The 22,834-nt window shown below is 44.2% G+C and overlaps 1 protein-coding gene across 1 annotated transcript; it reads right to left on the bottom strand.

Annotated features, from left to right (window-relative positions):
* Positions 1–5,634: 5,634 nt before the first annotated feature.
* On the bottom strand, positions 5,635–22,834 carry LOC309382599 (vomeronasal type-2 receptor 26-like; the record flags this gene model as incomplete). Its single annotated transcript, XM_081934291.1, has 5 exons — positions 5,635–6,530; positions 7,223–7,349; positions 12,128–12,346; positions 13,148–13,439; positions 22,818–22,834. The coding sequence occupies 5 exons, from the start codon at positions 22,832–22,834 to the stop codon at positions 5,635–5,637; spliced, it is 1,551 nt and encodes a 516-aa protein (XP_081790417.1).

Here is a 22,834-nt window from a genome sequence, read left to right on the forward strand (position 1 = left end):
GGCTGAGGTGCTGAACTGACTTTCTGCCTTCTGGCGAGGAATCTTCTGTAGCAGAGATCTTTATAGCCTGAGCCTTTCTGAGAGGGTTGGCATCCAAGTATCTTTGTCACTTCTCAGCTGTGTGATTATCCTAGTAACACCTAGCCTGTCTATCATTGGCAGTTTTTACGGGGTGGGGATAAAGACCTGTGGTTGGTATTTGACCTTTGCTGATTGTCAGATGATTTTTTTTTAAAAAAACTCTCTTGATTCCCTAGTTACCCCCAAGTGTTCTGTATCCCACTTCTACCACCATATAATAATGGAAAAGGTGTCCTCAGGTTCGAACCTGTCCCTCCTCTGAGCTCCTTCAGTTCTGAAGAGACCCAGCTGTGGGGGAGCAGCTATTGGCCAATTTGCTCTCCTTGCTCTCTCCCTTCCTCCATCCAGACCTCTGGGGAACCAGAAGAGGATTGAAGGGAAAATCCTCATCCATCTTGAATGCCTGTAGTTAGAAAGAAATTATTTGTCTTAAAGGAGGGAAAATTCCTCTAATCTCTGGTACCTTCCGGTGTTCAGTATTTTACTACTTGTGGAATGGGATGTAGGACACAAAACAAGTAATGAACTGTTACTGCACTGTTTATTTGCATGCTCTGGTGAGAGTCCCTCAAATAACATGGAGAGAAGGCCCCACAGAACAAAGAATTGTATTCATATCATCTCAAAATGACAGGAGAGACTAACACATAAGAAGCAAATGATGTAAGCACACAGATGTAAGTATTCAGAGGTAAAGGGTGTCAACTTACTATACGTAAGTGAGTTTAAGTTCCTTCTTCTGGGAAGGAAGGACTAAGGCAAACAAAAAACAAAAAACAAAAACAAATGAGCAATAAAACAGGGAAGAAAACATAAATCAAAAGGAGAAGCCACTTTGATAATGCCGAACCCCCCCCCCCCCCAAAGCATTTTCCATTGCAAATCTTTGGGATTGTTGTATTGAGATAAGAAACGTTGGCCTTATATTGCTTTATGGCAACTTGATTGAATCAATTCCATTTATCTAAGACCTGATTTTTCCCACAGTCCTGTTCACCCATTTGACCTCAAGGGGGTCACCATATGGGTCTCCCAAGAGAACAGGGTTTAGCCTTGCACTCTCCTGGGAACAATAACTCAAAAGTCCTAAAAATTGCCCTGAGCAGAGTAATAGGATAACGGCAGATAAAGGTTTCATAGCCAACCTGTCCCAGGCAAGCTGAGATCGTCCAATTCTAGAAACTCCTGGAGGGATTGTTGTGTGATTCGCTTAGCTGGATCTTCCAAATCCTTCATGGTAACTTTTATTTGCAAGGAATAGTTGGTGAGTTTAAAGCAGGGGTCCTCAAACTTTGCAAACCGGTGGGCCGATTCACAGTACCTCAGACTGTTGGGGGGCCGGACCGGCTGGGTAAGAATGGCTAGGTGGTCATGTGACTGGGTGGGCGTGGCTAGGTGGTCATGTGACTAGGTGGGCGTGGCAAATTTAGCATTCCATTTGCCTTTGTCCCTGCTGTACTTGCCCCTCCCCTACTCACGCACCGGCTCTGGATCATATGACTGTGAAAAACATCCCAAAAGGCTGCTTTTAAAGCATTTTTAAAGACTTTTAAAGCACTGATTTACAGGCTGGCAGCAGAACTGCTTTTCAAGCCAGCAGCATCCCCTCTCCTACTCACACACCGGCCCTGGATCATGTGGCTGCCCTGGAGAGATCACCCCTCAGTCAGCTGGTCCTTCCCAGCACCCTCCGGCCTTACCTTCGGGCAGCCGCCGTGTGATCAGAAGTGCAGCTCAACCAGTGAAATAACTAACCAGAAGTGCAGCTGGAGTAGATGCTCACTGGAAGATAAAGCCAATGGTGAGGGGCGGGGTGAGGGGAGGGGCTGAATCCCACCACTCTGCAGGCTGGATACTTTGATTTTGAAGGCCGAATCCAGCCAATGGGCCGTAGTTTGAGGATCTGGAAACACCTCACAATCACAACAGAAAGTCAATGGCCAAGATGTTCTTCAAAATTGCTGTTCTTGGCTGTTCCTAATCTTTGTTCAGGAGAGCAGGAGCATTTGAAGTTTGGTTAATACTTTTTATTACTAAACAAGTCAGTTTTCTACTATTGAGGTAGAAATGGGCTGCTATGACTGTTGAGCCAATTATGGAGATAGCAAGCCCATAAGAGTTTCTGTGTTTAATTACCCCATAAGGTCATCACAATTCTACTGTCCCATGGAAAGCCCCCAATGAGGTTGATGTTCCTGCACACTTCCTTGGGTTCGTGAGGAGTATAGTTTTAATCAACTGGCATTGCATGAAAAGAGAACAAGTGCCCTGTGGCACAGGGAGCCTCCTGAAGCATCTGGCAGAAAATGGGAGATGGCACAATTTCCACACAGCAAGTACCATCCCTTTGGTGAGCGTGATTGAATTGGGACAGGGACCATTTCTGTTACATGTGTGCAGTTTTCAATTGGTGATAAGAAAAGACATGAGTTCTTCTCATGACAACGAAGCAGTCATACTCAGTTACTCCCCTGCAGATTACCCTTGGTTTCCCCCCTGTAGAGTGCTTGCTTGATCCACCCATGCTTGAGTGGGAGTAGACTCAACATAGAAAAGGGTCTTCCCTAGAGAGTTAAGGCTGGGTGGCTTATGCATTGGGGCCAACTGAGAAATAATATGAGCTCATCCAACAACTGCTCATGTGCCCCTAGAAAGAGTGTTTTTAGCACAAAATCTCAGTTTGTTATCTTGCTAGCACAAAAAGATTCCCCAGGTAGAATGACACAAAGGTTTCAAGTTAAATGAGAGCAATTGGTAGGCACCCAGTCCAGTGGCTGCTTCACCTTATACCTTGATGACTGAACTATGCATTGGCCATCAGAAGGGAAACTTTTAGCAGAGCCATTGCTTTGCTGAAAAACAGAAAATAAAGAGGAAAAGAGTAAGAATACAGTAAAGCAAAAGAAATGCGTTCGTTGTAAGAGCCTGAATATCAAAGCTGATCTATTATGAAGACTTAAGTCCATCAACACTCGTCTTCAGAGCTCTTCAAGATTTTGTAGTCAAAGCTTCACCTTCTTCATTCTTCTACTCACTTCCTGTGAACCTGGAATGAATCCTTTGTTGGTCTGCGTTTTCTGGAGCTGGAGGGATCCTTAGGGGACTCAGATGAACTCTGAAGGTCAGGCCTTCCATCTTGGCAATGCTATGAGCAACTAATAGCACCAGATATGGGCATTTCCACCTTGCAGACAGACTCTTCTTTCTCTGACGCGCATTGTGATGCCCCCAATCTCCTGCTTGCAGCTGCTCATAGACTGCCGTGTCAGGTATCCCTTTCTGGTCCTGATGAAGTCTGACTCCAGCTTGGGTCAGGTGCTGCTCCCATTGAAAGGATCGTATAGGAGTAAGGAACTTGACCATGGGTCAGGATGAAGGAACCTTCTGGGATGGGAATCAATTCAGAGTCTAAAGCCATGGGTCCCCCACAGACAACCTCATAGGGAGACATCTTTAGTTTGTCTTTGAAGTTGAGCTTCTGATGGGAAGCACATCTATCCACCTCCAGCCAATTATTTCTACTCGTTTATCCAGGCAATTTTTTTTTAATGTTCCTTCCATCCTCTTGGACAAAGAGGATTTGATTCAAACCATTTTTGAATCAAGTCAAATGAGGCTGCCATGAAGAAGAGAGGGCCAATTTATTTTCCAAAGCACCAGAGGGCAGGAGAGAAAGCAATGGGTGGAAACTAATCAAGGAGAGAAGCAACCTCGAATTTAGGAGAAACAACCTAACAGTGAGGACAATTAACCAATGGAGCAGCTTGCCTTGAGACATTGTCAATGCTTCATCACTGGAGGCTTTGAAGAACAGATTGGACAGTCACTCGTCTAAAATGGTATAGGATCTCCTGCTTGGGTAGGGGGTTGGACTAGTAGACCTCCAAGGTCCCTCCCAACTGTATTCTGATTCAAAGGCAGTTGGTTTTCCTTTGCTTTCCTTGCCAGTAGTAGCTAAGGCAACTTCTTTCAGTGAGACAGCAGGATAAAAGTGGAGTTTGAACCAGTGATGAGAATCCAAAATTATTGCTACCGGTTGTGTGGGCATGGCTTGGTGGGCGTGGCAGAGGAAGGATACTGTAAAATCTCCATTCCCACCTCACTCCAGGGGAAGGTTAATGCAAAATCCCCATTCCCTCCACACTCAGGGGAAGGCTAATGCAAAATCCCATTTCCTCCCGATCAGCTGGGACTCGGGCGGCAGAGAATAGATGGGGTCAGAGGTGGTATTTACTGGTTCTCCGAATTATTCAAAATTTCTGCCACCGGTTCTCCAGGACTGGTCAGAACCTGCTGAATCTCACCTCTGGTTTGAACTGAGCCTCAGGGCCAATTTCTGCTCCGCATAGAAGAATCACTATTACTCCAACAAAGTCAAATACCCCTCGTCAGACTCCTCCAGTCATTGCTCAGTTGAGCTCTCTGCAGGAGAGCTGGAATAAAAAAGGGGCCACACACATTTAAGAAACCTCCCTCAAGAAAATGGATTTTAGACCCAATTTGTTGCCTTAAACAAACTCCTAAAAGGTGCCCTTTTTGGCAGAAGGAAAGGACATGGGATCAAACTCACCACAACACATTCGGTGCCCTGCTCTCATCCCTGGTCATAGATCACAAATTTTGAATCCCATTTCTGACACGAGTTTCTGTAGAATCAATACACTGGACCCAAAGTGACCAATAAGGGCAGTGTTTATTACACGTTACATACTGGGAGTGGATCTTGTCCACAACAGAGAGAAATTCCCTCAGACAAAGGGATACATTCACATCCTCCACTCATATCCCACTCATACTGCTGTGGGATTTTAATGAGTTTTTAATATTGTGAATGCTAAAGTTGTAATCTGCTCAATGGAACGTATAGGTGAATGTGGCAGCATTATACATTTGTTTAATGCAAATATATAAATATGTATACATTGCAGAAAAGAGGGCAAAATGATGCAAAACAGGAGGAGAAAATGGGTTATACGTACATAAATAATAACATAAGAAATCTCAGATTACTTCTTGCCCTTCTGTTATTTGCAAAGAAAAATGGTCTTAGTTCTAAGGAGCCTTTTCATCGTCAGATTCAGGGATTGCTGTGGGAATGTTCTGATAAAACTTCCCACAGGTCAATAGTAGCTGCAAAGCTACATTCCTTATGTCTCCATTTGCTTACTGGAAAGACTCATTCATCTGGAAACTGACTTTACCGACTAAAAATAAGACTTCATATATTATTATTGGTCTGTTTAGGAACACAGAAGAATAGGAACAGGAGTAGCTTTAGGAATAGAAGGGATATCTATTCTACCTGTGCATCTTCCTCCACACCTCTTCCCTCCTTTATCGATTTTAAAACAATTTGAGTGATATTATTTATTCTTTCAATGATTTGAAGTTTCACTTCTTTTTATTGATTGTAAGCTTCATAGAGTCAACTTTAGGCAAGATGGGAAACATGTAAGTTCAATAAATAAATGTTAAATGATCTAAATCTGTTAATTGAAACTACAAAATGCCATTTTTGAAAAATAATGAATTTGTAAAAGTTATTTTTCTATTTTATTTTGACATGAGATGTTCTTTGGTATTCAGATCTGGCCTAAAAATAATAATGTAGCATTTAGGGATGAAGATGCAGCCCAGCAGTCCAGCACTGGAGGCCAAGATGGAGAAGACCTGAACAGCCACCGTGTACTTCCCCTTGGTGCTCAGGTAGGCAGGCACAAAGGACACCCAGACACTGCAGAAGACCAGCATGCTGAAGGAGATCAGCTTGGCTTCATTGAAGGCCCCAGGGAGATTCCTGGCCAGGAAAGCCACCGTGAAGCAGACAGCAGACAGGAAGCCCATGTACCCAAGTGCAACATAAAACATGGTGACAGAACCTTCATTGCATTGTAGGATGATCTCTCTAGGTTGGGAGCGCATGTCAGAGTCAGAGAATGGGGGGAAAGTGCCCAACCAGATGCTGCAGATGACAACTTGGAGACCAGAACAAGAAAGGACAATGGAGTTGGCCAAGCTCTTCCCCAACCATCTCTGCACTTTATTCCCTGGTTTTGTGGCCAAGAAGGCTAACACCACTGTGATCGTTTTGGCCAAGATGGAAGAAATGGCAATGGAGAAGACAATGCTGAAGGCTGTTTGTCGGAGGAGGCAGGTCACTTTCCTTGGCTGGCCAATGAACAGGAAGGAGGTCAAGATGGAAAGCAGGAGGGAGACCAGGAGGATGAAGGAGAGGTCCCGGTTGTTGGCTTTGACAATTGGGGTTTCCATGAATTTAATGAAGATCCCCAAGCCGAAGCCTGTGGTTAAAGAGAGGAATGATGCAATCGAAGTCAGGATAATGCCCAGATTTTCCTTATAAGAAAGATAACTTTTAATCTTGGGAGTACAGTGAACTCGCTTGGTGTTTGGATGTTGATCATCTGGACATTTGGTACATTTATCTGCATCTGAAAAGGAGCAAGAGTTAAAGTCCCATAAACATGTCCTTTAATCAAATGCATTGTTTGGGTAAAATTATTTTTGCTGTGAATAATTGTGCATCGGTGAAGACAGTATGTGTATCTTCATTTCTCTCCAGCTAGAAAAGCTAAATATGTCTTTTCTTTTTTGATGTCACAATTTCATCAATGAACATTGAGAGAGAAGGAAGGAAGGAAGGACAATAGTTCTACCATTTTACCTTCTCACCTCTTGAAAATTGGAGCCCAGCCTTGTGTTAGTGCCTTAAGGCAGCAATAGAATTCAATTTACAATGGAATGAAGTATGTGTGAAAAAATGCTTAGTGTAGCTCTATGCCAGCTGAATTGGATAATCAGCCCTTTTGCCATGGAGCAAAGAAACATTAGGTGGAGGTGAAGGTGAATTGGATATGGAGTAAGGATATTAAAATGCATTCCTCTATTTTCTATAAGCAAAAAAAACTTTGCAAAAGGTCAAGAAGGAAGTTAGCCTTGGCCTTGAGCCATGATTCTCTTCTTTTCTCTCCTCTCCTCTCTTCCTTTTAGGTCAGGAGTGAGACAATGGATCTAAAGAAGAGCCTCTAGGAGAACCCATGGAATGTCACCCTCAGGAAAAATGTTCATGGGAAATGTCAGCATTATCGTCCTCCCAAAAAGACTTTCTCCTGCTGTCACTCACCTTCCATGGTGGAGATGGTTCCTTCTGCACATGGGCGACAATTGTAGCAGCAGATGGGCTTCCCTTCCTGAGCCACCTTCATGAATCCAGGAGGACAGCTTTCCACACATCTGGAAGGAGGGAAGGGCTGGGCAGAGAGGGGGAAATTTAAAAAATCCACAAATGAATTATTGTATTTTCCAAAAGAAGTAAAAGGAAATGTTTGTAGCTCTCCAGTTCAAGGCTCAGCTTTGTTAAATTTGAAAAGTTCCTCAAGTCTAATTCCTTGCTCAAGCAGGAGACCTTATACCATTATGGACAAATGGCTGTCCAATTTCTTCCTAAAACCCTCCAGTGGTGGAGCACCCACCACTTCTCTAGGCCAGATGTTCCACTGATTAAGTGTTCTTACTGATGGGTGATTTCTCCTTAATTCTTGCTTGCTTGGATCTCTCTTTGATCAGCTTCCATCTGTTACTACTTCCCTTGTCTGCTGATGGTTTGGAGAATAGGTTGAGACCTTATCTGTGAGAGCCCCCAAATATTGGGAGACTGCTATCATGTCACCCCTAATCTTTCTTTTCGTTTGAATTGGCATTTCCAGTTTCCACAACCGTTGATGATATAGTTGAGCCTCCAGTCCCCCCAATCATCTTTGTTGCTCTTGTCATGTACATACTCAAGGGAAAGTTGGGAGGATTCTCTGCTTTGGAGAAGGAAATAATGTTGCCCTATGATTTAAGTCTTGCTCCCCCACAGAAAACTGATAGACTACTAACTGGAAGTAAGGATATTTTTCTCAGACACCTGAACATGTAACCAAAGAAGATGTTTCCTCTCTGGGAAAACTGAAATGACATCCCTGCCCCAATTCTGCCATCCTCTTGGTGAGACCTTCAGAAAGGGTTGGATAAAGTCTTTCCCCCACCTTGTCCAGCCTTTCCATCACTGCAGTAGCATTCTGGTGGATCATCAACTTGGAATCCTGGTATCCCTCTCTTTCTAGACTTCCAAATGTCACTTTGTTGATAGATATATTAGGTAAAATAATCCAATGCATAATGTCCAGGTCTGCCACCAGCTCTCCATTCTGATCTAAATATACTCCATTGATGCAATTATTATAAAACTGAGAGTTTTGAAAGAAGGAATGAAGCTGGAATGGAAGAGAAAAATGACCATGTTACAAACGACATACAAAGCTCTATGGCAAAAAAATTCTCAGTTTGTGCTGGAATGATCTGTACTGAGGAATATGCAATAAAATATCTATTAAAAGGACTAAAAATGACCATTCAAAGCAAAGACTGATAAAAGTTGTCCTTTATCTCTCCCCATTCATAACTGTCACTCCAGAGAGGGAGATTAGAAAACCAAAGGGAAGTTTAGGAAAGGAGACACCCAGTGTGAGCTAGTGAGGTCCAAAGTTAAGACCCTGAAGGAAGGGGATGCAGTGCACAAGCACACTGAAAGAATTCTGCCAGTGAGGTCAACATGAAATAAAATGCCCCACAGAGAAACAAGGCTATAAAGAACTGGTTAACGATCAATGGGAGGATAGGAAGAGAAAAATCTTGGCTCACCTTGGGGTTACCTATCGGAGCTTTTGCTCTAGTAGCATGTTGTGCTTACGAATCTTGCATTATCAACTTGCATTTGAGGCGAGAGATGAGCTATTTGATTTGGAGAAGAGACCCCAGATCCTCACTGGGAAAGATGATTCTCTCTCACCAGTTAAGATCACCTCCATATAATTTTATGCAACGTCTACGGAATGTTTTATGGAATGTTCTTCACTCTTGCTCCTTCTAGATTTTCTCCTAGTTAAACCTTTCACCTTGCGAACTGACCTCAGCCCTCTTAGCTTCTTGGCCCAAAGATGTTTACCACTTTTTGACGTCTCAGATCCTGCTGAGAGTTTAAAGCAGGGGAAGAGGAATCCAAAGGGGGGGTCTTAGCACAGGAATGAGACCCCTCTGAGTCAAGTCTCCTTTGGAGTAGAGGGGCTGCCCATGAGGTGAGAGGATCAGAGTGTTTAACTGCCTAATATGGACAGCACATTTTCTGAGGTTGGGTGGGACAGGGCAGTGCTCCTGCTTGTAAAAAAAAAGAGGCCAAGGTAAAAGAGCTGAATGTAAATCAGAAGTTAGCAAGAAGCTTTTGTTAAAAAAACAAAACAAAACAAAAGAAGTTGGAGGCTAAACATATGAAGAACAGCTACAGGAATTTGGTATGTCTTGTCTGGTGAAAGAAAGAACTGAGGTGATATGAGGGAGTTTCCAATATTTGAGGGGCTGCTACAAGGATGAGGGGATCAAACCATTTTCCAAATCAGCTGAAGGTGGGACAAGAGGCAATGGGTGGAATCTAATTAAGGAAAGAAGCAACCTAGAACTTAGGAGAAATTTCCTAACGGTGAGAACAATCAACCCATTGGATGGGTTGCCTTCAGAAGTTGTGGTTGCTCCATCATTGGAGGCTTTTAAGAAGAGACTGGACAGCCTTTTTCCGGTTCCGGCTGCAGATCGCGACGGGCATGCTTTGCTCGCCCCGCGCGCTCTTGGTGGGCTCCCCCCTGATTGGGGGGGCACAGGGAGCCTTGTAGGGGCCCCCTGCCGAGGGGGTTGCATAGCGGGGGACCCCCTGTGTCGGCAGCGGCCGGGGGGGCTCCCTGCATCGCCCTAGGCACCGGGAGGCAAAAGAGGAGGCTCTTCTGTGTCTTCGCGTCGAAGCAGCTGGGCAAGATTGATGATTTGAAGGCTGCAGCTGCAATGCGGTGAGATTAAAATCCCCCCCGTTCCCTTTCTTGACTGAGGAAAAAAAAAAGGAATGTCGGCTTTTTAAAAAAAAACATTCAATCCGCTCCTGGGAAGTGTGGCTGGAGGGAGGGGGATTCCACCCCCCTTGGATAAGCGGCTTTAAACTGCTCTCTGCCCCCAGAGGAGGAGGAGGGGGTGAGCTTTGGAATGAAGTCACGCTCCTAGCAAGCAGCAGATTTATCTTACTGCAACTGTGAAATGAGGTGATGATCTGACTTTTTGAAAACTTTGAAAACTTTTGGTTTGTTGCCTTCTGATCCCGGAGCTGGCAAGGCAAGATGGCACACTTCCATTGTCTTCATGTACTTTGAAATTTGACTCCACCCACAGAAATTGCTGGCACTTTGTCTATGTCTCAGTGACACTCAGAGATATCTCTTGATACATCCTTTCCTGGATTTGGAACAATGGATTTTACTGTTTGGATTTAGACTTTAGAAAAGGTCTTTACTTGTCTGGACTGCCTGCCTCGTGACCTCTCTCGGCTATCCACTTTTACAATTGCTTCTTCCCTGCATTGACACAGACATTTCTGAGCTCTTCTTACCACAATGCCACCAAAAAAACCACCACCGGGGAAACCAGGCTTCGCTGGTTCTGCCCCAACATTATCAACATCCAGCCCCAATGGACAACAGACATTAACATCTTTGCTCCATCCTAAGCCCCTTGAGCTAGACCTAACCCAACAGATGTTTCAACAGCTCTTAAAGGGGCAGGAGGACTTGAAAAATCAACTGAAAGAAATGAATGAGCAACTCAGAGAGAACCAAAATCGAACGGTTCAAAACTCACAGAGATTGGAACTTTTGGAGGAGGGGACGTCTGAGATGAGGGGGGACGTGAGGGAGGTCCAGAGAGGAAATCAAGAACTTGAGAACCGCCAGATAAAAATGGAATTTGAAAGGATGTCTTTTTTTCTTAGATTTCAAAATGTAATTGAAGCTGAAAATGAAGATCTGAGGGACATCATGACAAATTTATTGGCTGAATATATCAAAAAAGACAGACAACTGATGGGGTGGGATATTGACCTGGTCTATACAGTAAATTTAGCATACGCCAGAACACACAATGTTCCAAGGGAGGTCCACATTAAATTTCTCAGAAAGACTACAAGAGATGAGATTCTGAGTGCACAAAGGGGGCAAGTATTAAAATACAAGGATAGAGAAATAGCCATCTTGAAACAACTCCCAAAGAAAGTTAGAGATAAAAGAAAAAAATATTCGCTTCTAGCGAAGAAATTATACCAGAAAGGGGTGTGGTTTAGATGGCTCATGCCAGAAGGTATGCTAATATTCTGGGAGGACACTAGAGTTAGAATCAACACAACTATGGAGGCTGAGGCCTTCATGGAAAAAAAACAAAGTCCTCCTGTATAAATCCAATGACACTTCACGGGATACACAGGACACGGGAGGTGCTGGAGCCTTACTGGGGGGGGGGGGGAAGAGGCAACACTGAGAAAACTTAGATCAAAAAAATGAACTAGAAAATCTGTTTGATATAAAATGATTGAAATCATTTGAAGATAAAAGGTTAAAATATGCTGACAAATTATTATTAAGTAGTAACAACTTAATGCATTAACAAATGAAAGTTATGAGAATGGGGGGGAGGGCCATTTCCTGCATAATGTAGCTGTCAAAATTTGTACCCTATCCACCATCCCTTTTCCTGATTATTTTTTGTAAAATCAAAAAAAAATTTTGTTAAAAAAAAAAGAGACTGGACAGCCATTTGTCTGAAATGGTATAGGGTCTCCTGCTTGAGCAGGGGGTGGGACTGGATGACCTTCATGGTCCCGTTCAGCTCTGTTGTTCTATGTTTTAGAAATGAGCAAGATAAAATGAAAGCAACAGGAAGACCAATGGAAAGTTGGAACTCAATATAATTTTTATATTCAGACTAAACAATTACAATTGTCAGAACAATTACACAGTTGTTACTATTGTAAAATTGATTCTCAACATCAGTGGAGAGCTGTGAAAAAGAAAATAAGTACCTGCCAGGCCTTCAGCACTGGAATTTTGAAATTTTTAATATTTTTAAATGTTGTCCTCCTGGATCTGGATAAATAAGCTGTATTTAAGGCCCGTCCCACAGCCCAGACTGTGTTGTAAATGAAATAGCTGTCCATAGTCAGGATCCGATCCTGTTCCTCTTTCCTCAGAGTTTCCAGGTCTACTTTCTGCTTGCATCGTCTCCAGACTTTCACTGAAAAGGCATCCTTGGTGTAGGAGCACAAGAAAGAGTTCTCTACCAAGCGCCTCATGGAATCATAAAGCTCTGTATACCAATCATATTTTGCCATTTGATTTGTCTTCATAAGAAAGGAAAAAACGGTATGGAAGTATTGAAAGGAAATACTTTTATTTTTCAAATAACGACTGAAGCCCCAGCGGATTGTTGTGATCATAACTTTTCCTCTAAGAGGTTCAGCAAGAAATGCAAATATCTGAGACATAATTGTAAACCCTAAAGAACATGTATTCATGCCTGCACCATAAATAAAGATGTTCACTTTTCTCCACATGAGGTTTTGTTCTATGTACATGCGTGCTTTGCTAAGAGTTGTGGGAAAGGTTTGTGATATAACTGGGCAAATGCCATTCCTGACCAGAATAGAAGTCATCGTCCTCATGAACCTTTGTCCATTCTCAGTGTCTGGAGCAACGAGACCAACCAAGGTCCACCTGAAATGGAGGAGAAGCTGGACCATCCCTGGGTACTGGGCTCCTTCCGCAGGGAGCAGGGGGTAGAAGAAAGAAAACTGAGTTTTATCCCTCAGAATCTGGGAGTCAAAACTGTAACTGATCTGAAAAGGAAAACAAAAAAACTCTATTTGACTGAAGAGCAGGGGGGGGGGAATAACTTTATGGAGGAAGTGTTTCACTCCTTGTAATGAAGAACTTTCCCTAGACACATTCAGCAGAGTTGTACAATCTGCTTTAAGAGTGTGCCAGAGAGAGGATTGTCTTCTCTGCTCCTTCTCTGCCATTTGATAGAACCTCCATCCTTACTTCATGCAATTCCCACAATGGAACTTTGCTCTTCATTTACAAGAGAGGCTGTGTGGCTGTATGTTGCATGTCTACAAATGGTCTTCCCAACAAAGACACACCTGTGGGATTTTGTAGGTTCCCAACATGGTCGAAATCTGGAAGGAGATGTCAGTATCAGCCTCTTCCAGAACAGCCACTGTGTTTCTCTGCCTTCCACAGCTGTAGTTGGGAACGTTGGCCTTTCCCTCTGAAAGCAGGTCCAACAAAGCCTCCGAGGTCATTTGTGCTCTGAAATAATTGTCATAGATGTTGTATCCCAGGGTGACATTGAACGAAATGTTGGGATCTTTGTTGATCGTTTGGATCGCAAAAAGGAAGGACAGGATTTTCCAGTACTCTGTTAATGTTTTCCTGAAAGTATGAATATATCAGGACATAATCAATGAAAGCGACATGTCATTTAACTTTTCTTTCAACAATCGTACTTCTAATCCACATAAGGCTGAGATGTTTAGAGGCATTTTCAAATCTCCAAAATATATATTTATCTCACCTATCTGAATGGAATTATTTATTTATTTATTTATTTGTTTCGATTTATCACTCGCCCCCTCTCCACAAAGGGACTCGGGGCGACGTACAATTAAATCAAAAATGCAAGTGTGGCATGGAGGAGGTGAAATCAATATTTAACAGTCAAATACAAGTGAAAGCCACTAGGTTCGAATAAATAACAATAAATTAAAACAATTACAACAGTTTAAAAACCCCAAAATTTACATTTAAAATATTAAAATTGCCAGGGAGGTCAGAAGGTTCTAGTTAAGCCAGGCCGGCTAGTTGGAACAGGTGGGTCTTGAGTTTCATACGGAAGGAGCGGAGATCGGTCGTTGTCCTAATATCTGGGGGGAGGTCATTCCAGAGGACTGGGCCCATCATAGAGAAGGCCCTACTCCTGGGCGCCGCCCTCTGACACTGCCTGGTGGACGGGACCCGGAGGAGTCCTCTCTGTGAGAGCGAATTGGTCTCCGGGATGTATGGGGCAGGATTCGATCCCGCAGATCTCTAGGAACTCTAGGATTCTTTCATTTAGGGATATTGAATGCATATTATGTCTGGATTTATTTAGTTATAGCTATATTATGTCTGAGTTTATCTAGTTTATCTAGTATTACTTCCCTAACTCTTTTTATATTTAAATTAAGAATTTTTCCAAAAAATGAAATGTTAATCAAAAGGGAAAAAAAGGAAATAAGGAGAATTAAAGAAATAAAGGAGAGAAAAATAACCTGATTTCCAACCTTCTTTTCAACAGAAATTTTTCATTTCTTCAAATTCTTTACATTTTTCACAGTCAAGTCTCCCACTCTGAGAATTCCATGATTCTTCCATCCTTGAGCATACAGCAGCCTTGCTGCAATTACCATACATAAAATCCATCTGCTATGAATGCTTTTTAATTCATTGTTCAGAAGTCCCAATAAAAAATAATTCTGGTTTCTTCACAATTTTTTGCCTTTCTAATTCTTTGCATGATTGTGTCAATTTGTATCTAAAATGTCTTAGTTTTCTCACCAATCCACCCTGCATGATAAAATGTTCCTCCATGCTTTTCACAATTCCTGCTTTTGTTTGAAATATGTTTTATACGGTTTTGATAAAGTCTCTGGTGTCATATACCAAGAATAGAACATTTTATTTTTTTCTAAAAAAGCATTCTCTTAAATTATGAGAGTGCAAATTGAATACCAGTTACCCAAATTCTACCCATTTAATTTCCAAATTTAACAGTGCATTCAGTCATGCAAATTTAATTTGTTCATCTTGTTTCAAATGCTTAAAACTTTATACATTTTTGTTATTACATGTTCACCATTTGTACATAATTCAGTTTTAAATTTAGCTTTAGCTTATTCTTCATATTGTGGTTATTCTTGCTGTTGATTAACATTTCAGATTGCTTTTCCATTTCTTTCAGTCCTTTTGCCTATTTATCTTTTCTAATAATTAATAATTGGAAGAGTGACAATTGGAAAGGGAACATACAGAGACACCCAAAATGGCATAAAAAATGAGCAGCTATGACTGTTAACAAATGGGACAAGTGCTCAGTTGCTGAAGGTGTTGATATATCCACAATAGAGACTTAGCTGACATTTAATTCATTGTGTGATAAAGATACTGGCAATCACTCAAATGGGATTCAGGCATTTAAGAAAAGTCAATTCTGAACTGGGATCCATTTATTTAACAGGTGGTACAGAATAAAATTAAGGATATCTCATTTTTACTTCAGAGGAAAAAACAACAACATTTCTGCATTTTTCTACCCATTCTGATGACCTTATTGGGCATGAGAGTGGTAGAAGAGAAGAACCATCCTCTCTTCTCCATCCACAGTCGACCTCTGCTGAGAGGATGTCAAGAAAAGCAGAAGCTGCTTATTCAAGGTCAAGAAAAATAGAAAACCTCTACTGGTTATTTATTTGAGAATTTCAAATCAGGTTCATCAGCTGAAAAAAATGATCCAAGGATGAAATGAAACAGAAAGAGAGAAGAACTAGCAGATCAAAGAGATCATTCATTGTAAGAGAGGCGGCTGGAACTTTAGAACTTAGGGTGGAATGGACAGGCCCTAATTCTGAGCAGGAACTTTGACGTACTGAGAAATTTGAGTCAAAGGAGATTTGTTGAAGCTTAATGGAAGAAGAAGCACCTTTGTTGCAGAGACAATGCCACCAATGAGAAACTCTCCTGGCTTGTAATGGTTCTTTGGATGCACCTCATCCCTCTTCAGAGTCAGGATGCATTTGGCTCTGAGACTTCCCAGAACTTCCTGGGGCAGAAGAAGCAGCAGAAGCAGCAACATGACTTGTGCTCCTGATGGAGTCTCCAGTCTTGCTTTGAAGGCAAGATGATCAGAAGAGGTGGAAGAAACTAAAGCCCACTTCCAAGACTGAAGCTCCGGAAGTTTCCTAATCCAGGCAGAGTCAGACAAGGCTTCACATTTGCAGCTCTTGCCTGTCTTAAAAGCTTTCAAGGTTCTCTCTTTCTCCAGGGCCACTTATGACCCCAAGATTTTTCAGTGCAAAGACATTAGCCAAAAAGGCTTTCATGTACTATCAAAGTGGAAGCATCCTATGGCTTTCTCTGTACGACACCTTGAAGCTTTCCAAAATGTCTTTTGAGATTTAGCACCAAGAGAAGAAATAAATCACTATGATTTGGATAATGGCCACAAGGAGAGACATCGTCTCTCTAAACTCTGAGGGAGTCAACAGGCAGATGCGCAATGGGAGGAGTCACAAATGGGGTGAAACTCTGAAGATGAGCCCAGGAGTGAGAGAGAAGCTGCTCCCTTAACGTCTCTTAGAAAATCTCTTGATACTTTCCACCCTGAAAAGAGAAGTTTGGGAGGAATCTGAAATGTCAATCCTCAATCTGGATACAGTTTATCCTGCTTCAAGGTGGACTTTGGCTGCCTTGATTAAGAGATGGGTGCCTGCTCTTCTTTCTATGACTACTTCCTCTCTCTTATAATGTACCAAACTAGAACAAAATCCCTGAAAATGACTTTTGTTCATTATTTTATATGAATAAAATGACTTTTATTCATTATTCATAAAAGGTTGAATTCATGTTCTATTATTGGAGTATTTCAACTTTGAAAAAAAAATAGTTATTGTTCTGCAATAGAGAGAAAATACACTGTTCTTTGTAAAGGTCAAATTAAACCATAGAAGAAACCAGAATGTGTTTCAGGGACCACTAAGGAAAGAGAGAGAGGAAAAACATACAACAGCATATGTACATCTTTAGAGATAAATTAATAAATAGGTCAAATTAGGACAGCATAACATTTTTAGATGTAAAATCTTTGAAACCTGTTGAGGAGGTCTGGGCAATCAAACGGAATAAAACCTACCATCTATAAAACTTGTTCACTTTATTTAATTCTCTAAAGCAGGGGTGTCAAAATGGCGTCATGTGCAGGCCACGCCCACCCCAGCTCCGCAAAGGGGAAAGAGTCGTGAAATGTCACATGATGGCAATGTGACCCAGTTAGCTTGACACCCATGCTCCACAACCTTTGGTTAGATGGATGTAAAGAATTGGTCAGAACACGGAATGTATTAATTCATTGGCCTTTTGGCAACCGAGGTGGCCCAGGGCAAAAGGCCCAGAGGAGATTCCTTGTGAGGGATGGGTTCTCTGGGGAGAGAGGAACCATTTGGACCTCAGGAAGTGGACAGGATCCTTAGGACTGAGAGTTCAGCCATTAGGCCTTTAGACTCACGCCCTTTATGGCTGATGAAAGAGCCGTGGTGGCAAAGTGGTTAGAATGCAGTACTGCAGGCTATTTATGTTGACTGCCAAATGCCAGAAGTTCGGCAGTTCGATTCTCACTGGTTCAAAGTTAACTCATCCTTCCGTCCTTCGGAGGTCAGTAAAATGTGGACCCAGATTGCTGAGGTAACATGTTGACCCTATTGACACTGTAAACCAACAGGAAACAGTTGTAAAACACTGTAAAGTGGCATATAAGTCTAAGTGCTATTACTATTACTATTAAAGCAGCCTTGAGGCTTTCCTGAGGCCTGCTAGGCCAAAACCAGGGTTGGTGGTTTGGGGAGGTGTCCTTTTTTACTCCTAGGAGGCTTCCCTGAAGGCTGCTAGGCCAAAAACGACGTGTGGTGGGGGTACTGTGAAAGAAAGAAAGAAAGAAAGAAAGAAAGAAAGAAAGAAAGAAAGAAAGAAAGAAAGAAAGAAAGAAGAGAGGGAGGGAAAAAGGAGAGGGAGGTAATCCAGGGCTGGAAGGGATCTGGAGGTCATCTAGTCCAACCCCTGTTTGTTAAAGGGAGTTTCTGTATTTTGACCCCACAGTCACATGACTACATAGCCACACCCACCCAGTCACCAAGCCACGCCCACAGAACTGGATGAAATGTTTTTAGATTTCACTCCTGATATAGAGTTTCAGCCTGAATTGTTTTTATGATCATGTGATGGTCAGAAACTACTGTACAACACCAGCACTGTTTAAAATAGTACATATGTTTTTACTTTTGTTTTAGGGTAAGTGGAATTCCAGGACAATTACATTGTATTCAATATATTTATAGGTAAGGAATAAAAATATATCTTCAAAAGAAAAGACTTGAGCTGCTTCTCAAACTCAAGGAAGACAATGGGAAGTTGCATCATTGACGAAGAGAGAGAAAATTACAGAATGGATGGAAATATTCCTTTTTGTTCCTTGACACTTTCTGAGTTGTGTTTCCATACTGATGAAAACACTGAGAGCCATTAAATTTTGATATATAATTTTGGTTTCTTAGATACATGCTGTGCTGCGAGGTCTGCAGCTGAGATGGTGGCAGTGCCCAGACTGCAGTGGATGGTGTGACCTGATTTCTTGCCGCCGCCACCCAGAATTTGGTTTGGGGGGACCTGGGAACAGATCCTCAGGTTTTATAGATGCACATGGTGTGACTGTTTTGACATTCCTATCTCTGAGGCTTTGTTTGAAACTCCAGCCCAGATGACCTCCAAGTGCTTCCAAGATATAATCCAGAGTCCCCGTGTTTTGGTATTGATAAACTCCAGCCTGGTGAAGCATTCATGCTGTGTGAATGTGGCCCTTACTGGAAGAAAAATGTCTCCAGTTTATTGCTCCTAAAAATGATTCTTCAGCCACTTGCGGAATTAATACGCATAATTAACTGACCCATCAGCTGACAGGTTCAACCTCCAAAAATAAACAGTGGTTAAAAGTTGCAAGTGTGAACGCAGCTATTGGTGACGTGAACAGGTTAAGTGAGATGCACAGCTACGCCTATGGTCAAGGCATGAGGAGAATAACCAGGAGACCATGAGTTCCAGTCCTGCCTTGGGCAGGAAGTCAGCTGGGTGAACCTGGACCAGCCAATCTGTCAGAGCCCTAGAAAAGAGTCAATGACAAACCACTTCTGAAAAGCCTTCTCACCTATGATGTTTCTGATATCTTTCACACCAGGCCGGCTGAGGCTATGGGCCTTCCCCACTCTGTCTTCAGGCCTGCAAAACCAGCCAAGCGGGCTCCAAATTGCTGAAATTGGGTGGAGCTTTTATCTGGTTGCTCTGTGAAGAAGCAGCAGCAGGAAACCTCCAATCTTGACCAGGAGAGTGGTTTCAAGTCCTCATGAAGGCTGTGGGAAGGCTGAGGAGGAAGCAGGGGTCCTGGAAGGCCACACAGGGCTGCAGGAGGTTGATTTTATCGCAGGGGACGCGGGAGACACCCTTACAGGGAAGAGCAGAGGAGTTTGGGGAATATCTTCAGGACAAAATCGATCAGATCCGGAGCGGATGGACCTCCGTCAGTGGACCAGACGAGCCGTCAACAGCGAGTCTTGAGAGACCATTCTGGGAGGAGTTTGACTCTGTTGCCCCCGAGGATTTGGACAGGTTGCGTGGACGGCTGCGGCCCACCACATGTTCAATGGACCCGTGCCCCTCCTGGCTGGTACTGGCAGCCTGGGAGGTGACACGAGGCTGGCTTCTGGGCCTGGTGAATGCCTCATTGGGTGAGGGTTACTTACCAACCGCCTTGAAAGAGGCGGTGGTGAGACCCTTGCTCAAGAGACCTTCGCTCGACCCAATGGAGCTAGCTAATTACCGTCCAGTCTCCAACCTCCCCTTCTTGGCGAAGGTTGTTGAGAATGTGGTGGCGCAGCAGTTTCCACGACACCTGGACGAATCCGACTATCTAGACCCACGCCAGTCCGGCTTCCGACCCGGGCACAGCACTGAGACAGCCTTGGTCGCGTTGGTTGATGATCTCTGGAGGGCCAGAGATAGGGGCTGCTCCTCTATCCTGGTCCTATTAGACCTCTCAGCGGCTTTTGATACCATCGACCATGGTATCCTATTGCGCCGGTTGGAGGGGATGGGAGTCAGAGGCACCGTTTTGCGGTGGTTCGGCTCCTACCTCTCCGACCGGAAGCAATGTGTGTTGACAGGGGGGCAGAGGTCGTCCCTGAGGCCACTCACTTGTGGGGTGCCACAGGGGTCGGTCCTCTCGCCTCTCCTGTTCAACGCATATGTGAAGCCGCTGGGTGAGATCATCTGTGGTTTTGGGGTTGAGTACCACCTGTACGCTGATGACACTCAGCTGTACATTTCAACCCCAAACCACCCCAATGAGGCTGTCGAAGTGATGTCCCGGTGTTTGGAAGCCGTCGGGGTCTGGATGGGGGACAACAGACTCAAACTCAACCCCTCCAAGACCGAGTGGCTATGGGTACCGGCGCCTCGGTTCAGCCAGCTGACACCATTGCTGGCCATAGGGGGCGAACAACTGTCCCCTGTGGAGCGGGCGCGCAATTTGGGCGTCCTCCTTGACGCCCGGCTGTCAATGGAGGACCATGTGGCAGCCGTGGCAAGGGGGGCGTTCCACCAGGTTCGCCTGGTGCGCCAATTGCGCCCCCTACTGGACCGGAGTGCCCTGCGCACGGTCACTCATGCGCTGGTGACGTCTCGCCTGGACTACTGCAATGCCCTCTACATGGGGCTTCCCTTGGGACGCATCCGGAGACTGCAGCTAGTTCAGAACGCAGCCGCGCGGGCTATCATGGGGAGTACATGTTACTCCCACGTAACACCGCTCCTGCGCGAGCTGCACTGGCTACCTGTGGCCTTTCGGGTGCGTTTCAAGGTATTGATTACCATCTTTAAAGCGCTCCATGGCATAGGACCTAGTTATCTGCAGGATCGCATCCTACCACACACGTCCCTGCGACCTATCCGCTCACACAGGGAGGGACTCCTCCTGGTGCCGTCCGCTAGGCAGTGTCAGCGGGCGACACCTAGGAGTAGGTCCTTCTCTGTGATGGGCCCAACCCTCTGGAATGACCTCACCCCTGACATTCGAACCACCACCGACCGCCGCTCCTTCCGTCAAAAGTTAAAGACTCACCTATTTCAATCAGCTGGCCTGGCACTCTCTTAGTTTTACCTCCCGGGGATTTATTTTAATTGGGTTTGGGTTTTTAATTGGGGATGTTTTTAAGGTTTTAGAATATATTTATTTCTTGTACAGCTATCTCCTCCATCCAAATGTATTTAATTGTTTTATGATTGTATTTTTATCTGCATTGACTGTACACCGCCCCGAGTCCCTTTTTGGGAGAGGGGGCGGTCTAGAAATCCAAGAAATAAATAAATAAATGTCCCTTCCTGTCAAGGACAGGGAAGGTGGGCTGGAAAAGAGGAAGGCAGGTGGATCCCGTACCTGACCTGGCTCAGGCATGCTTGGAAAACGTTTCTTTGAAGGAGGAGCAACTAATAGCAACTGGGGCAATGAAGGGTCCCGGAGAGCCATGAGTGAGGGGGAGAGAGGTGGGGGATGCAGGAGGTTCAGGTGCCTTCTGGGCAAGGGCAGGGAGGGGTCTCTGGAGGAGAGGAAGGCAGGCGGAGACCCCAACCCGATCCAGACAAGGCAGCCTGGGAGTGGGGTCAGAAAGCTCTCTTCTGAGGGAGGGACCCTCCTCACATGCAGAGAGGCAGCTGAGCCACATGGACCTCACTGACAATGTTTCCTTTGCTTCCTTCCTGCCTTCTCTCTACTTTCTTCACTCTGCAGTCAGAGTAACTGATTTGGAACCAACCTAGAAGTAGGGAGGAATTCCCTGGCAGTTTAGTTTTAGCACCTAATTCGGGGATGGGGGAGGAGTCAAAGATGAACAAGTTTGTCTCTCTAAGGTGTGTGTGTGTGTGTGTGTGTGTGTGCATGTGTGCGTGTGTGTGCGTGTGTGTTTGTGTCCTTTATTGAAGAAATGTTGGTTTTGGGGGGAGGAAGGGGGTGAAAGGAGGAAGGGAAAGTTTTTAAGAAGTTCATCCTGAACCGGAGGGAAGTCCAAAGTCTGAAATCATCCAGTGACACTTTTTGCCTAAAGCCAAGTGGAAAGTTGGGGGGGGGGGTCTTCCTCGAGGGACCTTCTGGGGTTCTGAGGAAGGGGCATCCTGGGGGTCCCTCGTGGCCCCTGAAGATCCTCCGGCCGGGCTCTCCTGGGCAACCACTGCTCCCACTTGCCCAAGAGCATCCGCTGGAAGAGAAGCTCTCCAGGGCAGCCATTTCTAGGTGGGGGAGGAGAAAGGCTCTTCCAGGACTTCAGCCTCCCCTCCCTCTGCATTTCTCTCAGTTGTTTTTCTCTCTCTTTCTCATCACACTTAAAACCGTTTTTATTTCATCCTTATTTGAAATCCCCCCCTTTGTTTATTCAAACTCTTCTCCATGAGGCTGATGGGTGGCTGAGTTCCCAGGCAACCATTGTCTCTTCCCCTCATGTTTGATTGGCTGCTGCTGGGTTGCCATGACGACAGGGACAGGCTAGCAACAAGGGCAGCCACTAGGGGGAGAGAGGGGCGGGGCTGAAGGGGAAATCTTCTATCTTATAAGGAAACTCTGATCAGAGGCAGCTCTGAGTGGGAAAAAACATGAAAAATATAAATATTTAAAAATATTTAAAAATATTTTTAAAATGAAGGGAAAATTAGAGACCTTGAGAGAAGGGAAATGGGAACTAAAATCAAATAAAAAAGTAGAAGATGCAGTGAAATTGGACATTAAAGGCAAAGCCAAATGGAAAGCTTGGGAAGAGTCTTGGAGACAGTGGTGATTTTCAATTTACGTGACTTTCGGTTTCCTCGTGAGCGTGTGATGCATTTGTACATACACAGAAGGATCTGGGCAGGTGGGCAGAGCCTCCCTTTGCCACCACTACCAGTTTGCCCAAAGCAGCAGAAACTCACCTCTGCTTGGAGACCAT

This window comes from Natrix helvetica (genome assembly GCF_964273705.1).
Source record: "Natrix helvetica genome assembly, chromosome: 1".
NCBI classification, from domain to species: domain Eukaryota; kingdom Metazoa; phylum Chordata; class Lepidosauria; order Squamata; family Natricidae; genus Natrix; species Natrix helvetica.